The sequence below is a fragment of the Larus michahellis genome, chromosome 1 (assembly GCF_964199755.1).
Source record: "Larus michahellis chromosome 1, bLarMic1.1, whole genome shotgun sequence".
Taxonomy (NCBI): Eukaryota; Metazoa; Chordata; class Aves; order Charadriiformes; family Laridae; genus Larus; species Larus michahellis.
Genome location: NC_133896.1, coordinates 104,112,880 through 104,137,958, shown reverse-complemented (window position 1 = coordinate 104,137,958; position 25,079 = coordinate 104,112,880). Strand labels below are relative to the sequence as shown.

Below are 25,079 nucleotides of genomic sequence, written 5' to 3'. Positions count from 1 at the left end.
CTTGGTAAGACATACAGGCTGACAACCAATAAGCATAACTGCATTACAGTAATAATTCCAGTCCTCAGAAAACCAATTTCCATTGTTGTGTGCCAGAACATTGTTTTGTTTTGTTTTTTATTGACGTACTAATAAAACAAAAACGTTCTTCATTTTATAATACTACTTCCAAGCAAACAGTCAAAAGGGACTAGCAGATCCCTACCTGGCTTGCTAAGCACATCATAATGTACACAAAATCAACTGGAAATAATGAAATATCAAGGAATAAGACCTGATGACGAATCAGAGTAGAGTGGCAGCAAATTCATAACAAAACCAGAACAAGAGCCAGTCCTGCACCATATAATTCTCCATTGCACTTACCCGTAGGAAGCTGTCCAGGGAACCATTTTCCATATATTCAGTAACAATCATGACTGGTTTACCTACGAATATATTACAGGGGTCAAGCATTTAAAACGAATACATGATGATCAGTAAAAAGAGGCATTTCAGAAGTGTGCCCAAATCTTCCAAATCCCAAGGACAATTTTACATTTAGAAAGCAAGCAACAGATGCATGGGCAAAACCAGCTCTGTCCACAACTTAATTGTGATTTCACTGACATCAACACAAATACAGTTGTTTCAACATAAACTGATAGAATTTTTAGCAGCTCAAGTCCCAAGACACAAAGTGAAGCATTTTCAGTATACGGTGTCTCATTCACCACTGTTGAATATAATCCTTCATGTAATTGTTGAATTTATGCAATGAAGTGGGTGCATTCTGCATTTACCCGTGCATTTACCCGACTTGCTCTGGGGGGAATCATAGTTTCCTCTCCAGAGGTGCCCTGGTCGGCACAGGCACGGTTATGATGTTCCTCAGATACTATGGTAAGGGAGAGATTAAATGGTGTACATGGAGGCAATAGCAAAAAACCTTTCCCTCAGGAGTGTATTTACAATGCATTTAAATTGTAGAGCTTCAGTATTTTCCAAACATGAGCCAAGGGAAATGTTGGGGTGGGAACAGAGATGGAAGGGAAAGTGGGGAATAAAAGTAATAGAGGGCATTGGAAAGAAAAGCAGAGCTGTAACACAGCCACCTCCCAGTGCTGGGGGTGAGCCCTCTTTCCAGGCAGTCCTGGTTCCCTCTGCAGCGGCATCACGGATAACATGAACCTCTCCTCCTGCCAAGCACGACTTAGCCAGGGGCTGAGCACGCTGCATCCACAGGGCAGGGGCATGCTCTAAAGAAAGAGCCCTGCATCCTTGAAAAGCCTCTAGTGTCTTTCAAAACTCATCCATGCAGATTCAGATCAGAATCCAGACCATTCTTTCTACCCTTTTAACATAACCAGGTATTATATGGAACCCTGACGTGTTGGGAGAGAAACGAACGCCAAAATTAATGTGATTATGGTGAAGTTTCCAGACAAAGGTCAGCACCCTGCTAATATTTTACCATCATATGGATTTTATTATTTCATAATATTTTCGAAAGCTTTGTTTATTTTCTCTTTGTGGTAGACAGAAAGGTGGGTAAGAGCATGAAGTTATTTAAGGAGATGAATTATTATTTCAAGTATAATACAGGAAAGCATCTGACCATAAAAGCGTGACAAAGGCCTGCATATTGTATAGCAGGCATGGTGATATTTTAACTTTTAAAATGGAACAGCACGAGGCTTGAAAGAGGTACCCAGTATAATTAAAAGCAAGAAAGCCATTATAAAAGTAAAGTAAATGGTAACAACTCCTTTTTTGTTTGTTTTTTTTTTGTTTGTTTGTTTTTCAGAAAATACAACTTCCACCAAATAGAAATTCTTAGAAGAGAAATATTAATTTCAAAGAATGAGTTTAATATAATGAGAAGAAAATCCTTTGTCCTCGTTGTATGGTTTAATGGGTTAAAATATCCTCTTTCTGCTGTGCAAATGATGTGTTATACTGTGGGAGTCACACTAATGGGTAACCGACTCTGTCATCCATTACCTAGTAGGAACAAACTCTTTATCCAAAACATTAATCTTGAATTATATAGGATATGGTACAGATAAGAGACCTAATGATGTAAAACCTCAAAAAAATTTCTGTTGCTTCCTTACTCTTGTTAGCAAGAAATATGCAGTGCAAGGAAAAGTACCTCACGCTGTGTGTGTAACATAAACCCAAAGGCATTTCTGGTAATGCTCAGAAAATGCTGCTGGATCTTTCAAGTAAAAGGGCAGCACACCAACGGGGCTATCCAGAAACGTCTATGATAAATCCACCTACTTTGAAACCAGGAGACAGGTGCCTGGTTTTTGTATAAACTCAGTCAATTTTATGACAAATCAGATGGCTGAAATTAGAGACGTCTAAGATACGTTTTTCAAATTATTAAGAGAGCGTCTTCCTGCCTTGCTCACCCATACTCTTAAAGCCCCAAGTGCAGCATTTCAGTCTCGTTGAGCTAGAAACGTGTCTGTAATAAGAAGCATGTGCTCTGAAGCAACACGGTGCACTTTTAAAAGAACATTCTGCATTCATTTATCAAAGCACAGACGTTTATACGTGATAACAACTTGTGTCAACAGTGTTGCTGAGATTTATTACAATAACAGGCTACAAATTGCTGTAAATTATTAGTAAACTAAGTAGAACATGTGCACTGGTTATTAAGACCACTGCCTACAGCGCACCCAGCAGACTGGTGCATCAGGAACACGCAGAGCAGAAATCAACGTGAAACAGGGGAACAGCTCTGCATTGGAGCTGAGGACTGAAGTCTTATCTGGTGGGTGCAGCCTCCTTCATGCTGCCGGTGGGTTGTCCCACTGGCAAACCACAGCCACACCAGCCTGGAAACTTCTCACAACAAATGGTCCTGTTACAGGGATCGTGACAACTGCAGTTATTAGGAGTTGCTTCAGAAGATCTGCTTAGTATGAAAAGTTAGATCACTGCTAAGGGCCACCTGTCAATAAGACTTTGGTTAATGAAGAAAGGGTCGTATCGCGTGTTTATCATGCATTACCTGTACTGAGAGCAATCCAGCAAATATTCCACAGCCTCTCTACTACTGTACACAAACTAACGCTATTGAGGGTGATTTAATAGCTATCATTAAACAAGACGAACACTTGCCATTACAGTATATTGGTTTGTTTAAAAAAAACCCAACCAAACAAACTCCACAACCTTCTTGTCCTTCTATCACCCTACTGAATGTTAAAGAAAGAAAAGAAATTATTATCGTTACTTGCATTTATGCCATATAATTTTACCCAGTAAAACGGATACAAATAGTCCCAGAGCAGTTTTCTCAACTGCTGCATTCAAGCTGTCTGGAGAGGGTGATGTATCCCTTGGGCTTTTATCGACTTCAGCTGGGAATATTCAGAGCTTGCTCTCTATTACTTAAATGTGACAGGCAGCTGGCACTCCCAGCCCCCCCAAAACTGCTATGAATACAGCTGAGTAGCAAACTTACTAATAGTCACTTCTACAGAATACAGACAGAATTAGTAATGCGCATTCAAAAGCAATGCACAAATTCCTGCATGCACAGCAATTAAATTATTTCCTCAAGTGCCACAGAAATACCAAATGTAACAGAATAGATTTTAGCTCAGCTGTGTACAGACTGATGCTGGCATTTCAAGTAATTTTGGGACTGCAAATGTTATTCTGAGTGTACAAAGCGTGTGTCATTAAAAAGCAGGAGATAACTTGGATTTACACAGGCAGATCTGGCAGTCCTTTCCTCACAGGGACTGTGAGACCTAAGCTGAAGAATAAATTCTTTGTTATTTAAATCAGCAAAATAGACTTTCATGAATCACACCTAGAGAAAGCATTACTATTGTAATTATGTCTCTTCATAATATATAGGGTTTTACATACCTTTCACTAGTTATTTTTAGACACATTCTTGTGCGTTTTTTATTTCATACTATTTATTGCAGTAAGCTATGAAATTCTTTCCTGCCTGCCTATGTTTGTGAAACCATGAATCACGTAATTTGAAAACCAAGATTCCTTAAAACCAATAAAACCATCTACTTAACAAAGTGTTTGGTATAGACGTCTACCCAGTTAAACTGGAAATGTCCTCAGCACATTCTAATCAGTTCACTGAAATGGCAAGGAGCTGCTTTGCCGGCAGAGTCCTCTAGGACGAACCAGGAAACATCCTACCAATTTTTTCCACTCCCCCGAAAAATTTCAGAGCAGTTCTGAATTTTATTTTTTTTTTAGAATACCTCATATAAAATCTTATTGATCTCCTACCTAATAACTACTGCAGGACTTTGATCATTAAATGTGTCACCTTATGCTGCAATGGAAATTTAGAAAGTCTCTGAATTTACATCTTACGAAACAAGCCAGTTGTGGTACTTTATGCAGCCTCTCTTTTCTACTACTAACTATTTCTGTCTTTCCACCTCAAGGTAGAGGACTATGAGCAGCACAAGCAATGAGAGCCAGAACTTGCCTAAATGAGGCAGCATCACCAGCACCAAATCCCAACAGCTGCTCATAAGGAGAAGAGCATGCAGGATCTGAGTAGCTTCGAGGAGGCTACCGTGGCTGCCATGGGAAAGCTGGGGAGGAGCTCTAAGACCGACACCACCGTTCAGGAACGCCTGTTACAAGTTGCCGTTATCTTAATGGAAGTAGAGCTGGAGAGGGTTCTTCGAAAATGTTACTTTTCCAGGAAGGTACCAAATATGGAAGGAGTTTTCAGTTATATTTTTGCCTCAACTCAACAAAGTGATTTGTTATCATAAACATAGACAAAAATACGCTTTAAAAAAAAAAAAACAACCCAAACAAACCCACAAAAAAAAAAAATCCAAAGGCAGATTTAGAAAGTGCCTATTAGTAAAAACATAATTATTATCAAAGAAATAAAATCAATTTTATAACCAACAGCTTAAAGCCCCATGATTTCTTTTTGAGATTTTTACTAAGAGGTGTAAATTCTAGAGGATCAGCATCTTTACAATGCCTCTTAATGGTACATACCGAGTATCGCATTGGAGTATTTTCCCTGCATGAAAACCATGTAGGAAAAAGTTTGGACTTATTTTTTAATATACTAGTATCGGTTGCTGTAGCCAGGTAGGCTGTTCATTAATTCATGCTAATGATAAAATCTAACGATTTAGGTGAAAGCAGAACATACTGCTTCAGTGCAATTAGGAAACCTTAGGACATCAGACACCATGACTCCCAACAGATTATCAGCAAGTGCCTCTTGGCCACTTTGTAGCAATTTGTAGCTTTGGGGTTTATTAACCTGCCAGTTTATTGCGGAGCTCCACTGTTCTTCAGAAACGCTCCTTTTTCTCCATATTCTCTAGGTTGTTTTTTTTTCAAGCAGATCATTTTTATTTCCCATTTTTTCCCAGCTCATTAACCCAGGATACTGTTTTTAAGTTCTCAGCAGCAAGACAGGGAAGGTGCTACCAGCTGCGCTGCGGGCAATTGCCTTCGACAGTATTCTTCATTGGATCCATCAGCGTGGGTTTAGCTGGTGCTTGCACATGGGTAATTTTTTTCCTGCTTTTGAGGAAATACAATATACATTGCAAAAGCCAAGCTATGTGTTTCTGCTGTTAGCTCTTTTGAAAGATATTTGGCCCATATTAACAGGGTTATAACATAAACATTTCTGGAAGGATTTGCAGAGCATAAACATGGATAATTCAGGTTTTTTATTTGTTTTTGCTCTTCCTTGAAGGATCACAGAATAATTTAGGGTGGAAGACACCTCCAGTGACACCTCCTATGCAAAACAGATGCCCCTGTCATAGCTTACTTTTAGTGACGACTCCCTCTAATCGAATGATATTCGGGTGGTCAAACTGTCCCATGATGCTTGCTTCTCCCAGGAAGTCCCTTCTCTGTTTTTCTGTGTAGCCAACTTTCAGGGTTTTGATAGCCACTGAAATTTCCTTTTTAGACGGCAGCTTTAGGCGCCCACTGCACACTTCTCCAAATTCCCCTGAAAAAGTGGAAAAATGACAAAAGATGAAATGTAGTTATTTCATGGGGATTTAAGAAAGACTTAGAGTTCCGCAAAAGTCCCTGAAGTGTGATGTTTACCGGTGGGCCACAGACCAGAGTTCCAAAGAGACCTTCGGACAACTACTTAACATTCCCATGCTTGGGTTCTCCAGCTGTCAAACTGGATAATGTCACTTATTTACACTGCATATCCAGATGACTGCAGAGCAGAGGAATCCATAAACGTCACCAGAAAATTCGCTTTTTGTGTCAGTTGATGCACTTTGAGACAATAGTAGGACGGCTAACTGATTAACGCAGAAGTGGCAGAATAGCCATGCATCCTTGTGAACACTATACTCTTTAATTTCTACAAGACAGACATAGTACAGTTCCCAATTATTTTACTTATTTCAACTAAAGTAGCAAGATAATTCATAACAAAAGAATTTATCTACACAGCTGCAAAGAAAAAAGAAATCCATACAGATTACCTTTGTTCTACCATTATTCAGATGGATGTAATCATGCAAATATATACTGTCACTATGGGACTATGGGACCTGCGAGCCCGCCATGAATATTGTGCCCACTGTATATTGTGTGAGATCCCTAAATAGAAAATGGCAGATATCAGCTGCATGTTTACTTTTATACAATGAGGCTTATCCTTTGCTATGTAACATCCAAGAAGAGTACACAGGGAAAATCATCTTAGCATTCAAATGAGCAAGTATTAAATATGTTGACAAATTTCTGGAAGAAAACATCTCACTTGAAAATTTCTGTATTTAACTAATGATTACATAAAGCATATAAGGAAGTTTCAGTATCTTAAAAAACATTTGAGCAGCAACTAACTTTTGATTCCCAATTATCCAACTCCCCACTTTAGATTTCATACGATATAATAAACTGCACATACTACATGCCAGTTAAAATTACAATAGCAACTTTTTGTCTCCTTTTAATGACAAAATAATTGAAATAATGAAAAATACAATAAAAGCAGAGAATGGATAAAATATATAAGAAAAATGACGGCAAGAATTGCCTACTTGATAATTTATACTTAAAGACAAGGGAAACACCTTACTGAACAGAGAGGAAAAGAAAGGTGTTTTGTTTTGTTGTTTTTTTCTTTCTTTCAAGAAACTAGAGGGTGTCGCTGGAGGGCTTTAACACTCCTTTTCCAACAATACATACCTATTCAGGTTCTTTTGTCAAAATATATGAGATCTAAATATAAATAGCCCCTCATATGCTGTATTTTGTCAAGTGGCCTTGCATAGAAAGTTTGACTTGGAAACAAACAAATCCCATAAATCTAAATCTAGCTGGCATCATTTTTCTGCAAACTGCGAATATTCTTTTTTATTTGTGAGTGAAACATCATGGAAAGAGTGATTATGCTGCTTACATATAAGCTTTTCCTAACTTAATGTGTAATAATCCTAAATGCAATACCATTACTATGCCTCTAAAGAGCAAAGGCTCTTGGAGCTTATTTGCCCACAATGATTCTTTATTTCTGCAGCTGATTGTTTACATTAAGTAACATCTGTGAAAACTAAAATTATCAAAACCCACCCATAAGGTATTTTTAATAGGCAATTTTAAATTGTGTTGCTCTTCGTAGATTTAACGCTCAGAAATACATGATGGATTGACAGCCCTTCGCCATTGAATTCAGACGTGATGCCACATGGGATACACTTTAATGTTACATTCAGCCCATTTACCTGAAATTATTCTTTTCTCAGCTTGCCACCAATATGTCTGGCATTAGAGTCCACATCCCATTTGTGGCACTGAGATGCAGGAATGATAAAGACAGTAATAACAACAACCAGAATCTTAAAAGTCAGGGCTGTATTTTCAAGTTCAAAGCTCAAGGATTGGTGTTATTTATACACAACAAGGAATGGGAAGAGAGAGACATGACAATAGTTTTGGCTTATCAAAACTATGGTTATAAAACGAGATGGACACCAACTCTTTTTTCTATACACAAGAGACAAACTAAAGAATAGTTGCAAATTACAACAAAGGTCAGTTAGATCAGGAAAAAAATTCCAACAGTAAGGACACTTGGTCAGTACAAAAGATTTTTATTTTTTTTTTGGAGGCTATAAACTCTTTTATCTTAGAGACTGTAAAGAATTAGCATCTATCAAGAATGGTTCCTAAGAAGTTCTGTTTAGAGCAAGGGTATGGACTTAATGACCTCTTGAGGTCACTTTTCAGCTTTATTTTCTAAGGTTTCTCTATTAGACAGCCAATTTAACCTCAAAAAACCTGAACAAGTGTGTTACAGGACAATGACCTTTCTCTGTTGCTAACCCAGGCTAGATTTGAGTCAAGAACATAAAAGTGAATGTCACCATATCTTATCAGCAGCTGCTGAGATGCTTCATCCTCTAGGCATGGTACTGTGCTATTAAGGTAATAACCAAAAAAATAAAAACCAGGGTGTATCTTTACATACTTATCTACTACTAAAATAGTACTTACATTACATCCATTATTTCTAACATCATTTGTATTTCAGGCTGCCAAGACAGGCTGCTGCTCAGAAAATATATTGTAAAACCTATTACTAGTAACTAATGGGTGGTGAGTTCTGCTGAGACTTCTTAATTAAAAGTATTCAATCTCTTCAAGCCAAAACGACTAGTATACTTTACCAAGAGCAAACACTGCTTCAATTCAAATACTAATCCCAGCTTAATACTGTCAAAGCACCACAAAGAGGAAGACCAAAGCACGTCTTGAAAACAGAAGGAAGGGGCAAAAAACCACTTGAAATAAATCTCGTAATGCCCAGCTTTGAATTCCCTTTTCTCTGTATTTTAATGGTCGAAAAGTCTGTAACAAGCTAACCTCTTAAAACTATTGTTCGGTTACTGTTAATGGAGAATATAGCTATGATTTCAGCAAGCAGTCCAGCAATCAATCCTTCATTTCTGACCAGAATCATATATCTGATATTTGTTTGACTTCTGGGAAGGAAAAGGTTATGGCTAATGTCCATCAACACAGTCCCATTTAGCGATGGCTACACAATTTAGAACTCGGGTGATTAATTGGATTCCACAAGTGCCTGAAGGCCAGTGGATGCTGCAGGACGCTAAAAGTTGGACCCCTCTTAGCAATGGAGCTTACTGCTGTCTGTGAATATAAAATGGGTTTACTTTCTTGTAATGACGTTGCTGGAAAAAGCTCACTGGGCAGCCCAACTACGTTAACCTTTGGCTCTTTCATATACAGGGCAGTATGGATGCTACACCCATAGTGAAATGCATTTACACTACAACTTTTTCCTGCAAGTATTATATGGTCCCAGTAAGAAATGGACTGGATCTTATCAGATATTGTTTAGGAGGAGTAAGGACTTGTGTTCGAGTTGGAAAGTGGAAAACCTGGCACTGATTTTAAGAGAAGAGGTTGACGGCTTTTAATATAAAGCCTTTCTGAAATGTTTATTTTTAATTATGCTACACACATAAACATTGTACAACCTGCCCTGCAGACTGATATGTCTATTTACATGTGGAAAGCAAATAGATATTATTAGGAGGGCTGTTCACGATATAAATATCTCTCTTCAGGAGATGTAATTTCTTTTTAAATAGGCTACTTAGTGCATCAGTGAATGGCATTTGCTGTGCATTTGGACCCAGGGGACAAGTAAAAGATGACTCTGTGAAATTAGCTACTCCCTTTACTTTGCTGTGTTTTATATTAGGATTGTACTGCTGTGCACAGAACTCCCTCGGAGTTGGAGAGGCACCTAAGCTGAATGTTTCATAAGCCTCACGAACCTCAGCAGCGTTCTACGAGCCCTCACTGAGACACTTTCAAACCTTCACAATAAGTTCATGGGCAGGCAGCCCCTAGATTTTAGAAATACTTTGATCAATAAGATGCTATGCTACAAGTATGTTTAAACTTTGAAAGAAAAGCTTTCATGTTCAGCAAAGCACATACTTAACTCTATCCCAAATCAAGAAAGTACTTTCTGTAGTATTCTCTTGCTATCCAATTGGATTTAAACTTCTTAAATAGCCTGCTGAACTGGATCCATAAAAACAAGTGAGTTGCTTTAGAAGAAAGAATTACTGTAAAGAAAAATCTGAAAAAGTGGCTCCTGACCGCAATTTTCTTATGCTCAGCCTCCCACTAAAATCCCTTGCGTTTTTCTTGAGGTTCTTTTGGACAAGAGTATTTCCTTATTGCATTTGGGTATGTTTCCAAAGCTGCGTAAGCTGCCCTCCATTCTCAGAGACTTCTGGCTAAAGCTGTGAAAAACTACTTGGAAAAGTACCTCAGAACATCAAGATTACTTGCCTGACTTGAAGGTCTCATTACTTACGTCACACTTCAGTGCAGTTAAATGAATCTCTTCTTCTCAAATCACTGTCTTTTTATAATTTCATTCACACTCGCATTTGTAAAGGAGAAGGGCAGGAAAAGACCAAGTCATTCACTCAAATAAGTCATTGACTCAAGTAAGAGACAGGAAATGCCTTTCTGCTTTTGGGGAGGAAAGAAGTGTTACTGCAGGAGCAGCCTCAGAGGCACTCACTCCAAATGCAAAAGCTACCATGGGCTGAATGTGACAGCGGTGTAAAGCGATGCTACAAATGCATTTTGGAAGCTCCCAGCACAATATAGCTTGATTTTCGTTTGTTCTTCCCTGTCTGTCTCTTCCTGTTGGCATCTCTGGCAACTGCTAATAGGAAATGCTAACCGTAATGCCATATGTAGTTTAGGCTATCTAAATCTGAGTTGTGGTCTCCAACAAATGGCTTTATTATGCCTTGAGTTCAAGCTTCAATGTAGAGGACCTGCAGGAACCTACTGTCACTTTCACTGAAGTGGAGTGGAGAAAAGCACTTATTTTTAAACCACCTGATTCTTTTAGGACATATCCCTTTTTTGAAGTCTCTCAGAAAACTCTTCTTCCATTTTTAGAGGCCATATTCGGCAAATTTTGTTTTACTTCTCATTCTCGTGTGCATTCTCATTAAAAATAGGTCAGAACCATGAGATATAAAATATAACGTATCAGTGGTTCTTCTGAATTTGTTTTCTAGATTCATAGACAGCATACAGCCCAAGTTTAGAAAGTTTACATTTATGAACGAAGGCTCCTGAAAGTCTGAGAAAGAAACTTCTGCCCTTGGACTTGGCTTTTCAGTAACCCCCTTCTCTATCCCCATATTAATTCTCTATTATGTGCAGTAAGCAGAGCTTTCCTGCCTTGACTGAAGATGATGGAGAACAGTGCACTCTTGTGGGGCAAAATTAAAACCAGCAAGGAACAAAAGTTCTACCTTTGCGCAAAATAACCTAACTTCATACAAGCAGTTGAGTAGCTGCAGTAAGAGTGGATGAATATGGTTTCTTTTTACTGGGTGATTCAGGAGACGCACTGAGTACAGTAGCTTGGTTCTACATTTTCTTCCAAATTAAAATCTTTTACTGTGCGCTAGAAGTCTGTCTCTCTCATCTCACGATTTTAATTCAAATAGTAAATTCAGAGAGAAGCAAAAAATCAATAATGAAAGAACTAGTAATTTTCAATGGATTAAAAGTCAATAGTATTTCTCTCAAACGCTTTAGTTTAGCGGGAAAGCTAACACTTCATGATCTTCTGACTCAACAAGACAATCTACCCCTTCACTTCAAGAAGCAAGCACACATCCTATCAGGAACTACGTGCTGCATTGCAACATGGACAACTCAGTGTGACGAGACTTTCTGTAATCTGGCTCCTCTGCTACAATATCTGCACATTTTGACAGTTTGTTTTCTGTAAACCCAACAATCTATGGAGTCTGTATGGTTCAGACAATCAGTTATCAGACAGACAACCCTTTCCTCCTAGATCGATAATTCAAATCCAAAGCAGTGACCAAAATCAATCCAATGACCAAAGGTCATTGCAGTCTGATGGATGCGTGGTGACTGGTATGAAATGAGTTTGTGGTTTCACTCAAGGCATAACGGTCAACAGTCCTTTTCAGGGAAAAAAAGAAAACATCTTCACAGTTGATACCGTTTTCTGTGCTGACAGATTTTAAAGAGAAACATAGAAGTGAGGCTGAACTCTCTTTTCACTCCCAACAGTGCTGCATCTAAGTGTGGGCTGATGGGTGTCCTTTGAAAAACTGTCTTGTTATCTCCTTTCTTTGGGGAAAAAAATAGAACTTTGTGCCCTTAACTTTTCATATGCACCGAAGTCAGCTGTAAATATGACCTACTAATTTGAAGACTTTAGAACATTTTCTTCTCAGTCACGAATATAAACCCAAAGATATAAACCAGCATGTACAGCAAAAAGCTATCTTTAGTTCAACGTATCTGATGGTCATTACCTGCTCCAACTACTTTATCAATGGATATATTAGAAGCATCTAGTTCCTTGGCAAATTCATGCACAGCTTGGTTGGGATCCTCATATGTATGCGGATCTACGTAAGTTCTCAGGCCTGGGAGCTTTACTGTGTAAAAACAAATTCAGAGAGAAAAATGTTACTTAGACTTAATTAATCCTTCTAAAGAAAGCTCATGAGACAACAGAAATCAAATCAATAGAAGAAAAAGGTATCCTGCTTCTTCAAATCAAACTGCTTTTGATGGGTCTTCGGGAATCTTAATATAGAGTGAAACCAGAGACACTAACGTAGTTATTGCACAGAAGTCTGAAAACTGATTTTAAATATATCTGCACTTCCCATATTTAACTGCTTTTCAAATATTAAAATACCACCCACCCCCCCCAGCTCACTACATTTAGATGCTCCCTTATATTGTCCCTTTTGAGGTAAAAACAAAAAGGCAAGGAACAAAACGTGTGACACTACAGTCAACCTGAAAAGTTCTTAGGAATATATTACGGTGAGCACATTAACTCAAACTTTTTCATTCTGTGTCCTCCAACTAGATGCATAAGAAAAGAAAATTATACACGAACAAAGGCACCTCTGCCTCAATCCCTCTGCTAGTACATACTAGGGTGGCAGACAGTTGTTATTAGTCTGGTTCTAGCCCTCAGTTACCTTAAAATCCGTGTTATTATTTTGTCCCCCTTTACAGTTTCCTGGCCAGGGATTGTTCTGTTTGCCCAGGGCAAGTGTTAGGTCAAATGACTGAATGATTTTAGGGGCAGTTTCAAGCTTTCCACATCTCTTCCTCCAGCAGGGCGCGGGGTGGAAGGAACATATTATCATTCCCAACCTTTCTCTCCAGCAAAGATGCTGAAGGCAAAACATAGCCTCAAGGCCCTGCTTGTGCTTGTACCGAGTACTTTGTGCGCCTGCCTCTGCATTCATTTTAGAACACAAACATGTTTTGTTAACAAAAAGTGAAATAACCATTACAACCAGCTTGAAGTTTTCTGCTTCTGACACAAAACCTGCATTCCTGGATGTGTATTTTAGCTTTGCCTAACTGTACCAGTTGGTCTTGTAAAAGATATTAACTCTTCCTTAAAAACACTGCCTTAATCCACTCAGGAATATCCTTTCCAGCTTGGCGTTATTAGACTGCATCAATTTGTTGTCTGCTAGAATAGTTAATTTTTTTTTGCTGGGCTTACACAGATGGGAAAAAAAAAAACAAACCCACCTTTGGACCATTAGGTAGAGCACACCATTGTTTTGTCAAACAATGCCAAGTGTACGTAAAAAAAAAAAAAAGATCAATTTCATGGAGATTTATTGGCCTCAGAATTGACAAAGAAATGATAAAACTGAGTTCCCAAGCTAATTGCCTCGAAAACAATGCAAACTAAGAGCCATGCTCTTAACACAAGGGCTGCGTGTGCACGGCATTAAACGCTGACTTGTGTTTCCTTCCAGAGCCTGATGATTACAGAATTACTTGCAAGTAAAACAAAAAGTAATTGGCTGTATATTGCTGTTGGTTAAAAATCTTGTAAATGCTCCTTTCCGTCCATGCTGAATGTACATTACAGGCTCCCTCATACCCCCAATAAAAATAACAACAATTAAAAGCTGCTGCACTGTGGGGTTTTCGGCTGCAGATTTTTAATGCTGACCCCAGAGGTTCCCAAGATCAGGTGATGGTGACTGCAAGGAGAATAATCCCTTCACACCAATAATTAAGGGCAGCCTGTATAGTAACTGGGTTCTGTCATGAAAAACAGATAATAAACACATGCACATGTGTTAAGCTGTACTACTTTACAGCTCATTCTGTGCAAACATAATAATTTACATTTTCATTTTAACAGCATGAATTGCCCTAAAGGTAGCAAAAAAATAAAAAGGGCCTAGCCAAAGAAGGCAAAGGGAGAGGATCTGAGGAGGTAAAACATTTTTGCTCCTTTGAAGTAATATTATAGGATTTGTAATAAGGCTGCAGGGAATAGTTCATGGCTGGAGCCTTTTTTAAAGTAATTCAGAATAAACTGACTGAAATAAACCAGCTGCTGTATTTAAGATGCTGAAAGTTTATGACAGCCAGGGAAGTTACTTTATCCTTTTTTAGTTCATAGGAACAATTTTCTTATTCTTTGAGAAAGACTGTAATTTAGTAGAATAAAGTTTCAACAGCCACACACGTACATAAATACAAATCCTAACAGATAAATACCTGTAAACTCAATAAATAATTTTCAAGAATTTCTAACAGAAATACCAGGTCCACGATCGGCTCTGTTCTTCCTACACAGTGAATCAGCATGGCACTACTCAGAAAACAGTACATAAATATCTAAAGCCAAATTAAAAGCAATTTAATCCACAGGAATTTAACAGCACTGACATGTTTAAGAATAGTGATTGCAGCTTTCCATTGTGTGGGAGTAAGGAGAGCAAACTCTGACCTGTTATTTGTCTGTGACACTTTTTTTACTGGCTGCTTTTATTTTATAACCTCATTAAACTTGGATGATGAAGCATTAATTCTATGGGCCACATGTAACCGTATAGATTATTTTTTTTTTTGAGACTAGCTGGTTCAGCAGTCGTTGGGCTGCACGAAGCAAACCCCTTGTTACAGCTTGTGTGTCTCCTGCCAGGGCAGGGGAAGGAGCGCACGTGTTGTGGATATGCATGCTCTCGGCTCTCTGGAGAGAAGGAGGGGCTCCAAACTTAAAATAATAATAATATGAACAGTCAGAGAACTGTTACTCCATTGTCCCGGGGATTAGGAAGCAGTTCTGATTTCCAACTACTGCAGGTAAATCCCTCATTAAAATGTTAATTCAATTACATTTGGTGGGGAGGCACCCAATTATGGTACCAACAGCTCTTTTCGTGCAGATGGTACGGTGCCACTGTTGTGTGCAAAAAACCCATGTACATTAACCTTATAACATGCTAAGCAATAGAAATAAACGGTTTAATGTGGTTTACATGGTGTAGCAGGATATTTATCTGGAGCTGAAACTGTTTCAAAGACAAACTACTGCTTCTTATTAAAAACATGTTGCTTAGACACCAAGAATTCTGCGGGTGAAAAAAAGGCATTTCCAGTCTTGGTGTTTATGAAGGGCATTATCTTTGCCCTGTAAGATGAAAAAAAATCCAAAATGCAGTGATAAAAACCCAAGAATCCTGTCCCCCCAATAGAATGTTAAACTATCACTTTCCTCTCCCCTCAGCTTCTCCTGCTCCAAAACTAATCTATTTCTATTTTAAAGACGGTATGGATGGAGCTTTGACTGTGATCTAGTCTTCACAATCCACAGCTCCTCTGCTGTGGAAGAGTGCTGCGGGGTTACGCGCATTGCAGAGAGCCTCCAGGATCAGAGAGGAGCTGAAATACTGCAGGACACGACGTTCCCCTCCAGCCACAGGAAGCTACTTCTTCCTGGTAGCCAGGACACGTGCCTGCACTCAGAAAACCAACACTTCTTCCCCTGAGCATCTCCTGGATGGGATCTCGCTCCACGCTGTTCCTTTCACAGGCAACAGCCAAACGACCCAGAGCAGCCATGCATAAAGTCTTGTTTAGCCTTATTAAAAATAAGTACACAAACATCAGAAATAGATAGGCTTGGAGTTTGGCTTTTGAATGTGTTTCAAAAGTAGCCCAGAATCCTCGGGATGAGCAAACTCTCACACCCTTAACTATATACAATTTTTGTGATACAAAGACAACGTAAATCAATAGAAAGTCTCTCTTCTTAGTTCTGGATGAGACCCAAAGAAAGCATAGACTTATTCATTCTTTCAAGTAGGGAATCAGGACTTGAACAACACATGTTTGTAAACAGAGATAGATTAAAAAAATCACATTAATTTGTGAGACACTTGTTTAGTAGATATTCTTAATTTAAGAAACTACTTCAAATCACTTTTCAGCCTATGCTTAGAATAATTCCATACTAAGTTATTAGTGGGTCAACTTTGTCAAGCAAGAAATTTTCACAGTCCCTTCTGTAGTCATCAACACAGGTTTCATTGATTTTATATTTTGCCTTGGGAAAAAAAAACAAAAAACCAAACAACTGCCCTTTCTTAGACTTTATACGGATGATAATGAGGAAGTTGAAGTTACGCTCTGCATTTCAGTAATGCACAGCAGAATCAATATCATATTGCTAACCACACGCATTGTTTGAACATAGACAGCTATGTTTTGCTCATTACTAACCTGAACACAGATGAAAGAATTTGAAACAAAGAATAATTGTTTGGGGAAAATCTCCTTGCCCACATGAGAAGAGATAATTCTCTTCTCAATTTCACCTTGTTTTAAGTGAGGTATAACTTTTTTTTTTTTTTAAATTGAAAAATACCAGTTATCTAGGGGATGAATTAAACAGAACTGAAAGCATTAAAAGACTTCAGTAACTTACAATGGCCATTCCCAAAATGTAGTCTTTTCTCATCAGTGCCATGTTTAGACTTCTTGTATCCACAGAATCTACAAGCAACAGAGAAAAAAAATTAATATAGAGAATTTTATGTTAACTGCAGGTGGAAACAGAATAAAATGTTTTCCCTCCACAATTAAATGCCTGTTTGAAAGTTTAATGGTATTTACATTCTGTGTGCCCTTTAAAGGCACGTTATGTTCTCAGGGAATTTGAGGAAATTGGCTAATGAGAGGATTTGTTGATTTTTGACCCCTACAGTTTAATTTTACAATTGCCTAAGAATGTGTTTATAGCATTTTTTAACAACTGCTGCATGATTGGGGCTGCTAACGTTAGCGGGCTCATTACCGAGCACGAAGCAGTATTCGGAGCTCCTGGGCAGCAGACAAAGGAGAAGGTGCAAACCAGCCCTGCTACTGCCCGACGACACCCCATCTGCCATGCTCGTCAAGGCCCCTCGGGGAAATGGAAGCGGGAGAGCAAATGTGCAAACCAGACGATAAACTAACCTCCCAATCAGGACGTACACCACAACTGTGAGGAGAATAATGGCTACCGCCGCAGAAATGGCAATCATTACGACCTGGCTATTCTCACTGGAAATGGAGAATGCTGGAAAGTTAACACAAAAATATATAAATACACAAGACACTGATTACATCACAATTGACACTCATGTAGGGAACAGACAGATTTAGTCATCACTATCTAGCATTTGGTGTCCTGCCAAATATTTAATCTACTAAGTCATTTTTCATCAGACAAATAAATACAAAGAAAGAAAACAAAAGACTACGGTCATCTTTGACAGTTTACCAAAGTTGTTTCTGCTACAGATGATTTTTACTCTTGCTGATTATAGTAAGTGCTGTTAAACTGATACTTCTATATAAACATGTGTGTAAATACAAACATACATACCATGACATACATACATATATATACACATATATATATAGAGAGAGAGAGTCATGGCCAGTAAGGAGTTTTTCCTTGGCAAGAAATCCTAGCCAGTCAATAATCAATCACTCTTACTCTCACTTCTGCATGATGGAAAGCGCCTTAATGAATTACGCTTTCCAGTTAAGCTTGACAGTATCCCTGTGAAGGCTGTCCAAAGCCATAGAATACAGAAGCAGACAGAAGAATTATCCATGGTTAATTACTGCCTATAGAAAAAAAGAAGTGCTATTTTCTGCCTTACGTCTGATGCTTCCCAGCAGTCCCTATGCATGGAGCTTCGGTGTATTGGACAGATACACAACGACAGGACATCTTCAGATCTTCGGTATTAAGAGCAATCTTCAGCAGACACCCATTGAACTTCACAAGGCGTAGCAGAATTAGGCTCCTTGGCACTATGCTTCAAGTTAGCTGTTACCTGAAAGCTAGCTCACCTGCTCCCCACAAATTGGACAGTTTGTCTACATGACTGCTTGAAGTCACACCATTCCCCTTGGGAAGAAGCCTCTGCCTATTACACACCTACAACTGTACTCACACAGCTATGATAACCTGGCAATAGGAAAAAGTTATGCAATTTGGTGTCTATCTGTATAACTTGTACACTGGTTATCGAGATGTGCACCACTGACTCCTGTCACTTTCCACATTTTCGGTCAGCTACATCATTATTATTATTATTGTTACTACTACTTTGCAGAAAAAACTCATTAACTTCTAAATTATGAAATTTGTTACCACTACAACTGATTTTTTTTCTCCTTGCTGTACTTGTCTGTCCTATCTTGAGTTCCAGTTTCATCCAGTATGCCAAAGCCATGTGTCACCATAACAGCAATTTGTAACTATTTTTTTTTTAAAAAAGGGGCTTGTTTGCTTTTCAGAATAAGAGCTGAGGTGGGGGAGAACAAAGTGAGGATGAAAGACATAATATATCACGAAAATACATGGATGCCAACTGCAAGAACAATTGGCTTATGCTACTCCTTCTCGGTTAAAACTTTGCTGCTTTTAGCAGACCACTTCTTACATCACGGGTTCTCAAGCCTTATCATGAGTATATGAATAAGCCTTATGAGAGTGTACCAGAATTATAGTCCTTAGTTGTGTTATAACTCTGAATGGTGAATATGAGTCTTCTGTGAAAGTCCTACTTTCTCAAAAGCAAACAGCCTTTGATTATACAGCATCAGTCTACATCGGTAACTGGGTACCTAAACAGAGGCTGACTTTTTGATGCATTAAACCACATTCTGCTTCTAGGAAACAAAAGGTCTGATTTACTTTATAGTACCAAGAAAAGTAACTTTTAAATTGATGAGCTCTACCAAGAATCTTTCTGATATAACAACAGAACTTATAAAGAATAACAATAAGGTCATCAGTTAAATAATGTTATTATCTAGGCGTTAGGGAAAAGAAAAAGGTGTGCTGGACCAGTAAAGAAGTACTTAAGGCCACCCAGAAACGTAGTGACAGAGAGGAGGAAGGACCCAAAACTGCCTACTCCCTGACCAGCTACTCAACTGAACGACCATCCTTCCCAGCCTGTGCATATTAGTTTCATTTCAAGGCTGCGCAGGAGAAATCAGCTACACTTCATGGCAACACGGAGAATTACACACTGACACACAGGAGCAACGGACCAATATAATATTAATTCTCTTGGAGCAGGGGTTTACAGTCTGCAGGGTTCAAGCCAAAAATTTGGAACAGCACGTGGCTGTGAATCCAGTTTTCTACCAAACTTCCTCTCTCGGCAGGTATTGATTCTGGCACAAGGCAGAGGTTGGGTAGGGAATGGAAGAAAATACCACCTGCGATATTCATGGTACACTCTTTATAGCATGTTTCAAGTTTAATGATAAAACATAAAGTTGTATAGTAACTCTACTCAGAAAGACACATCGTAAATAGTTATGAGACGCATTTACTAAACTAGAAAGGGAGCAAAAGCAGCCATTCAAAACAGTCAGAAGCTGGGTAGGATGTCAAAATAAATGATTTGAACAAATACATACAATCCGGACTGGTTTCAAATTCAAACTTGCGGCTGTTTGTCCCATATCCAGCTGCAGTTCGGGCTCGAATTTGGAAGACGTAGGTGGTATCAGGTTTGAGGCCACTGATGGTAACATTGGTGCCTTTGGCTCTCAGAATAGTATAGCTTGTCTCTTGTTCCTGCTTTTGGGAAGAGAAATTATCAGATTAAAACCACACCCTAAAAAACAGAAACAAGAGTCGGTTGGTACAAAATTACTACATATCACCTGGAGAGCACCAGTATATTTTTTGAATATTTATACCCTGACAAATGCTTGTACAGCCATTCATTTTCAATCAGCTAAAAGTCTTTTGATTAGCAAGAATTCAAAATCATTAGAGTTTCTACGGCCTTCTGCTAAAAATCAAATTCTAGACATGCTGAGTTTATGACATTTCATAGAATGGTGTGGGTTGGAAGGGACCTTGAAGATCACCCAGTTCCAACCCCCCTGCCATGGGCAGGGACACCTCCCACTAGACCAGGCTGCTCAAAGCCCCATCCAGCCTGGCCTTGAACACTTCCAGGGATGGGGCATTTCATTAAATGGCTTTGCATTGTTTTATCCATAGTGTGTAATACAACAAGAAAATGAAAATTAAAATGTTATTTGAAAACCATAAAACAGATTTGCTGTCCTATAGCACTGAACTAGAAGATGTAAACAGCCAACTTAGACATTTTAGGGCCCTGAAGAGCTATTGCAGGATGTAGTTTTTACTGCCTTACATTTTACAAGACAGTGTTTACCTTTATAACAGTCAGAAGAGAAACTCCACTCAGGCTCCTCACCTCAGCTCTGTGAACAGGCAAATATAACTGGTTTTCTATCATGCTATAAAAATCTATGAGACTGATGCATCCATCCTCATTTGGGCAAAATCCCGCTGAACTTGCTCCTGAGTGAATCTTGGGCTTTAGCAGTCAGAAAGGAAACGTGTGTGTGCTCCTTACTGCTTTTTGCTATAGAGCAAGGTGTATGTCCAGTATAAACAATATGCTCAAAACCACACTCTGATTAATAGTGACCTATTTCTGACATAACGACTTTTTATATAATTAAGAAATGGGCCGTTTTGTAATTTACTAAGTTTGGATACAGCTTCACACTGTGTAAAAAACTAATTCTGATAGAAGTACGTCCCAGTTCCACTCTAAGCACATAGTCTAAAAATTTAAGCATGCATTTGTGGCCTGAGGTATTGCGTATTGTACTAAAGCCATCCTGTACCAAAAAAGCATTTTTGGCTTCCTAAAAATGGCAGCTGGAATCACCTCAGAAAAAATCTTGGACAGCAGCCACACACGTGGGGACGGCGAGAATCTCAGTTGTTCAGGTTTGCAATGACCAGCTTTTTTATTCGGGAGGTGGTGGGGATTTCATATGCTGCCCTTTTACTTTGAACACAGAAATACACTAAAACCATTGAGTTTTGCCTGGTTGAAAGCAGAAACTGAGTTAGTTAACGTATGTCAGATGCAAACAATCTCACCTAATTCCCACTATGTTTTATGGCATTGCGTTAGCTTGCAAGGTACTAACATTTTTAACTCTGAAAACGCTAAAGTGCCAATGCACAAGTGCAGAGGTTGGCAAATACTCACCACACTCATTGTCAAGGCCATCTCACCTTCACATGAAAAGTTCAACTGACTAGAGCTGTTTTAGTGTGTTTGCTCTACAGTGCTGTCTAGAGTAAGAAAGTTAGGTTTATCCTAAGTTAGTAGATTGACATCAGAAACTGTTCATTTTGGTGCTACAAAAGATTAAGTACCCTGTTCTTGGCAGGCTTTGTTATAGAGAGAAACAGAAACATTTACACCATAGTTAGGGAAAATGCCAGAATCTCCACACAATATTCAATGTTATGCATATGAGTAATCACAGTGAAAGGGGAAAAAAAAAAAAGGCAGTTAAAGCCTGTGCCTAAAAGTTACCATCCAGAATCATAGGGTGAGCTGGACCTAGTCTTCAGAGAATGACTATAGAAGTGTTTACCATGGCCCATTTTCATTACACACTAAGAATAAAAAGGAAGTCAGCATTGGACCTCCTCATGGTTTCTCGATACCTCTCTGAAAAAGTTTTCTGTTATAAATTCAGGGGAGAAAACTTACAGGAAGACATTCTAATGAGCTAACAGGGTTGTGTAAAATTATTTATTTTTGAACTAACAAAGGCCTAGTATTATAATTTGCAGGCTTTCCTTATCTCATCATTCAGCTGAATGTAGGCAACTATTTTAATTTCAAAGACATAATAATCTTGTCTTTTAAAACGTGAAATCTTTTGTGTATGCTATGACTGGACATTCATTTTGATCTCACTTCAGGCTGCTTTTATGGAACGCAAACATTTCCTTCTTGTGCAGATACATACGTGCAAGGGAAAATACAGTCATGGCCCTGTCTGTTAATAATCCGCAATGGAACTTGGAAAATAAACGTTTAAAACAATGGTATGGAGGATGTCATGGTATCTTAGTTTATGGTAAGCTTTTTACACACATATTTTGTAAGTCATTTTTTATGTTACTAGTAATCAAATCAGTGAAACACCACATAAAAGCCCAAGTTTATCTTTCTTGGGGATGAAGTAAAACTTCAGAGATACAGCACTGTAGCTGCCATAAGCAGAAGGAATATACAAAAAGGAAAGTCAGTCTTTGCCAAGCAGAAATTTAATCAAACACTCTGTCTGATGATAAATTTGAACTTGGATGCACAAAGCGTATTCTTCCTGAATATTTCTGCATAGTTTACCAGACACAGTCTTTACTGGGAAGCAAATCCCACTGCCGTTAGTGTCTCATTTGCAAATGACATTTTATAATTTTAAACTATGTTTTAGAAAAGACACATTTTGGATACATTTAACATTTATAGTGGCAGTACTAGTGAGAGTGAACAGTATGTCCTTTTTCAGATAAGTACAGTAAGTGTTTATATTATACGAGGAAGAACATTTTCTCCATCATCTGCACATACACTTGAGAGGCAGACCAGACTACACATCTCTGGGAGGAACCCACAGTCCCAAAGATACTGCTTCCCACTAGTGCCAGCCTTGAGCTTTTCGTCGATACGACAGTTCCTACAAACCCTGTGGAACATATGTGGCCTACCTACCCTCAAAGCCAGAATAATGAGGGTTTAAAAGCAACTAAGTGCATTTGCATATAATTTAGTTTTTCAGCCTCAGAAAGAGCTAGATATCATTATTTACTTGTTGGCTTTAACCAGTCTACTGAGTACACTATTTCAATGACGGCAAAGGCAAATCTATTTTACTGATGTGACACTGCAATGAAACCTCACTCATTGTTTGCAGCAGACTTCACCTTAATAAATTGTGTGCAATTTAGTTATCATAATTCTAAGCCACACATTTAAATGAAGCAATTAATAGTTTATGTGTGGTATTTAGGAGACAAGGGCTTTTTGCATGACAAGATACTTCTTCCAGAGAACATAATTATGCAAGCAAGGACAAAATTATCTGCTTGTGTAAGAAAAAAACAAAACAAAACCAACCTTTTGTTATACATACACTTTGATAGCTGGGACAGTTAAAATCCAGCAAAGCATTATATTGACGGACTAGACTGGGTGTCACTTCATACCATTAACGTAACATAAAATGTTATGCTCCAACATAAAATAAGTGCCCCGAAGTTCCACAAAGTACTACTCTGAAAGAACATTTTATTTCTTTTAAATGTTTTGAATAAATCCTAACTGGGGCCTCAGAATATATACTGGCCCTATATATTTTTACAGAAAATAAAATTCTATTCCAAACAGTAAGCCTGAAAATCTGTCACTCTCAATTCACGATGTTATGCATTAGAACCCCACAGGTTCGTTCCAAAAAGTTAAAAGTTTCCCAAAACTGTAGCTCCTAATTTCTCTAGAAACACCACATAAAGCTCTATTCTCTCTTCCTTACACAAGTGAAATCACTATTTAAAAAAAAAAAACAACCTGACTAGGTTAATTAATTACCATTGCAGAAAATAAGTATTTTCCAGATACTTTATGCCACTAATGCATTAAAATAACTACATGCTATCATAATTTAGATACAGGCCATTCTATCTTTATTCCAAATCTGTTCTAACATCCTGAATATCACTAACGTGCAGTTGACCATAAATATCACACATTCTTTGAAATTTACAAACAACTTAAGAAAGTAAAAAAAAAAAAGCCACATTTGCAGGGACAAGGTGTATGATAGAATTGGGCTGACCTGTATTACTCTATTAAGGCTGCATTTATTAATTTCTAAGAGATTACAAAAGGTATGGCAAGTAAAAAACAAGCAGGTGTGAAAAAAATGGCTCAACATAAATCATCTACCAGCAATCAGGTATGACTCGTGAGGAGAAATACCCAGATTGCTAACTGTGAAGGGTTTATTTCTTGGCAGCTGCTGCTTAACAGCAGTGGGGTTTTTGATGAGCACAACCAAGATGATTTCTGAAGGAGAAAATCAAACGGGCTGGACCAGTTTAAAAAGAAATCTCTCTTTTCAAAAGGGTGGTGGGGGGGGACAATGACACGGGACAGGGAGGGGGGGTGACTGCTTAGAGATCTCAGACTGAAAAGCAGCATCTTCCGAAGGTGTTTGGAGAAGAAATGAAGAGTAACAGTCCAGCACGGGCTGCTCTGACCTCAGGTAAGTTTAACATGTACAGAGTAGTAGTTTTCAACCTCTTTCATTTTGCAGACCTAAAAAAGGGCACTGAGTTAAAGCCTCCTGACAACAGATTTGCTTTTCTTAGTTACCTTTCATAAACCCTGAAGAATAGGCTTCTGACCCCCCAAGGGGCCGCAGACCACACATTAAAAACACTGGTGTCAGAAGGTTGTTTTTTTAAAAACCATTTGCTCTAAATGGTCTGGCTCCTATTGTCAAGCAGTTGGTCTAAGAAAGCTGTCTGGTGCATGTGAACTCTTGATCACAGACTTCAAAGGGAAGAAACACATGTGCAAGATCGGCCTCATAAGACTGGTTGTCTTACGAAGCTGTCTTATGATGACCAGTTGCCCCACAAGGCTGGATAGACTCGCTGGGAACAGCAGCCGCACGGTCAGTCTGCGCACACAACAGCATCATCCTGCACCCTGCGGTCCTTGTGCAGAGCCACCCAGGCGAGACTGGAAATGGAGCTGAGACAGGGCTTCCGCAGCTCTTGGAAAACAAAGGTACAGTCACCAGCAGCA

General features: G+C 38.6%; 1 protein-coding gene across 4 annotated transcripts in view; it reads right to left on the bottom strand.

The window, feature by feature from the left end:
• Positions 1–25,079, bottom strand: part of EPHA3 (EPH receptor A3) — a 231,343-nt gene that overhangs the window by 32,927 nt on the left and 173,337 nt on the right. For 3 of the 4 annotated variants that reach the window (XM_074597693.1, XM_074597664.1, XM_074597684.1), the window contains 6 exons: positions 19,828–19,990; positions 17,353–17,455; positions 16,823–16,890; positions 12,369–12,494; positions 5,798–5,983; positions 367–428 (listed from right to left, as the gene is read on the bottom strand). In XM_074597693.1, coding sequence (XP_074453794.1) covers positions 367–428; positions 5,798–5,983; positions 12,369–12,494; positions 16,823–16,890; positions 17,353–17,455; positions 19,828–19,990 — 708 coding nt within the window. The remainder of the gene's footprint in view (positions 1–366; positions 429–5,797; positions 5,984–12,368; positions 12,495–16,822; positions 16,891–17,352; positions 17,456–19,827; positions 19,991–25,079) is intronic. The other variant, XM_074597674.1, reaches the window with a different exon arrangement.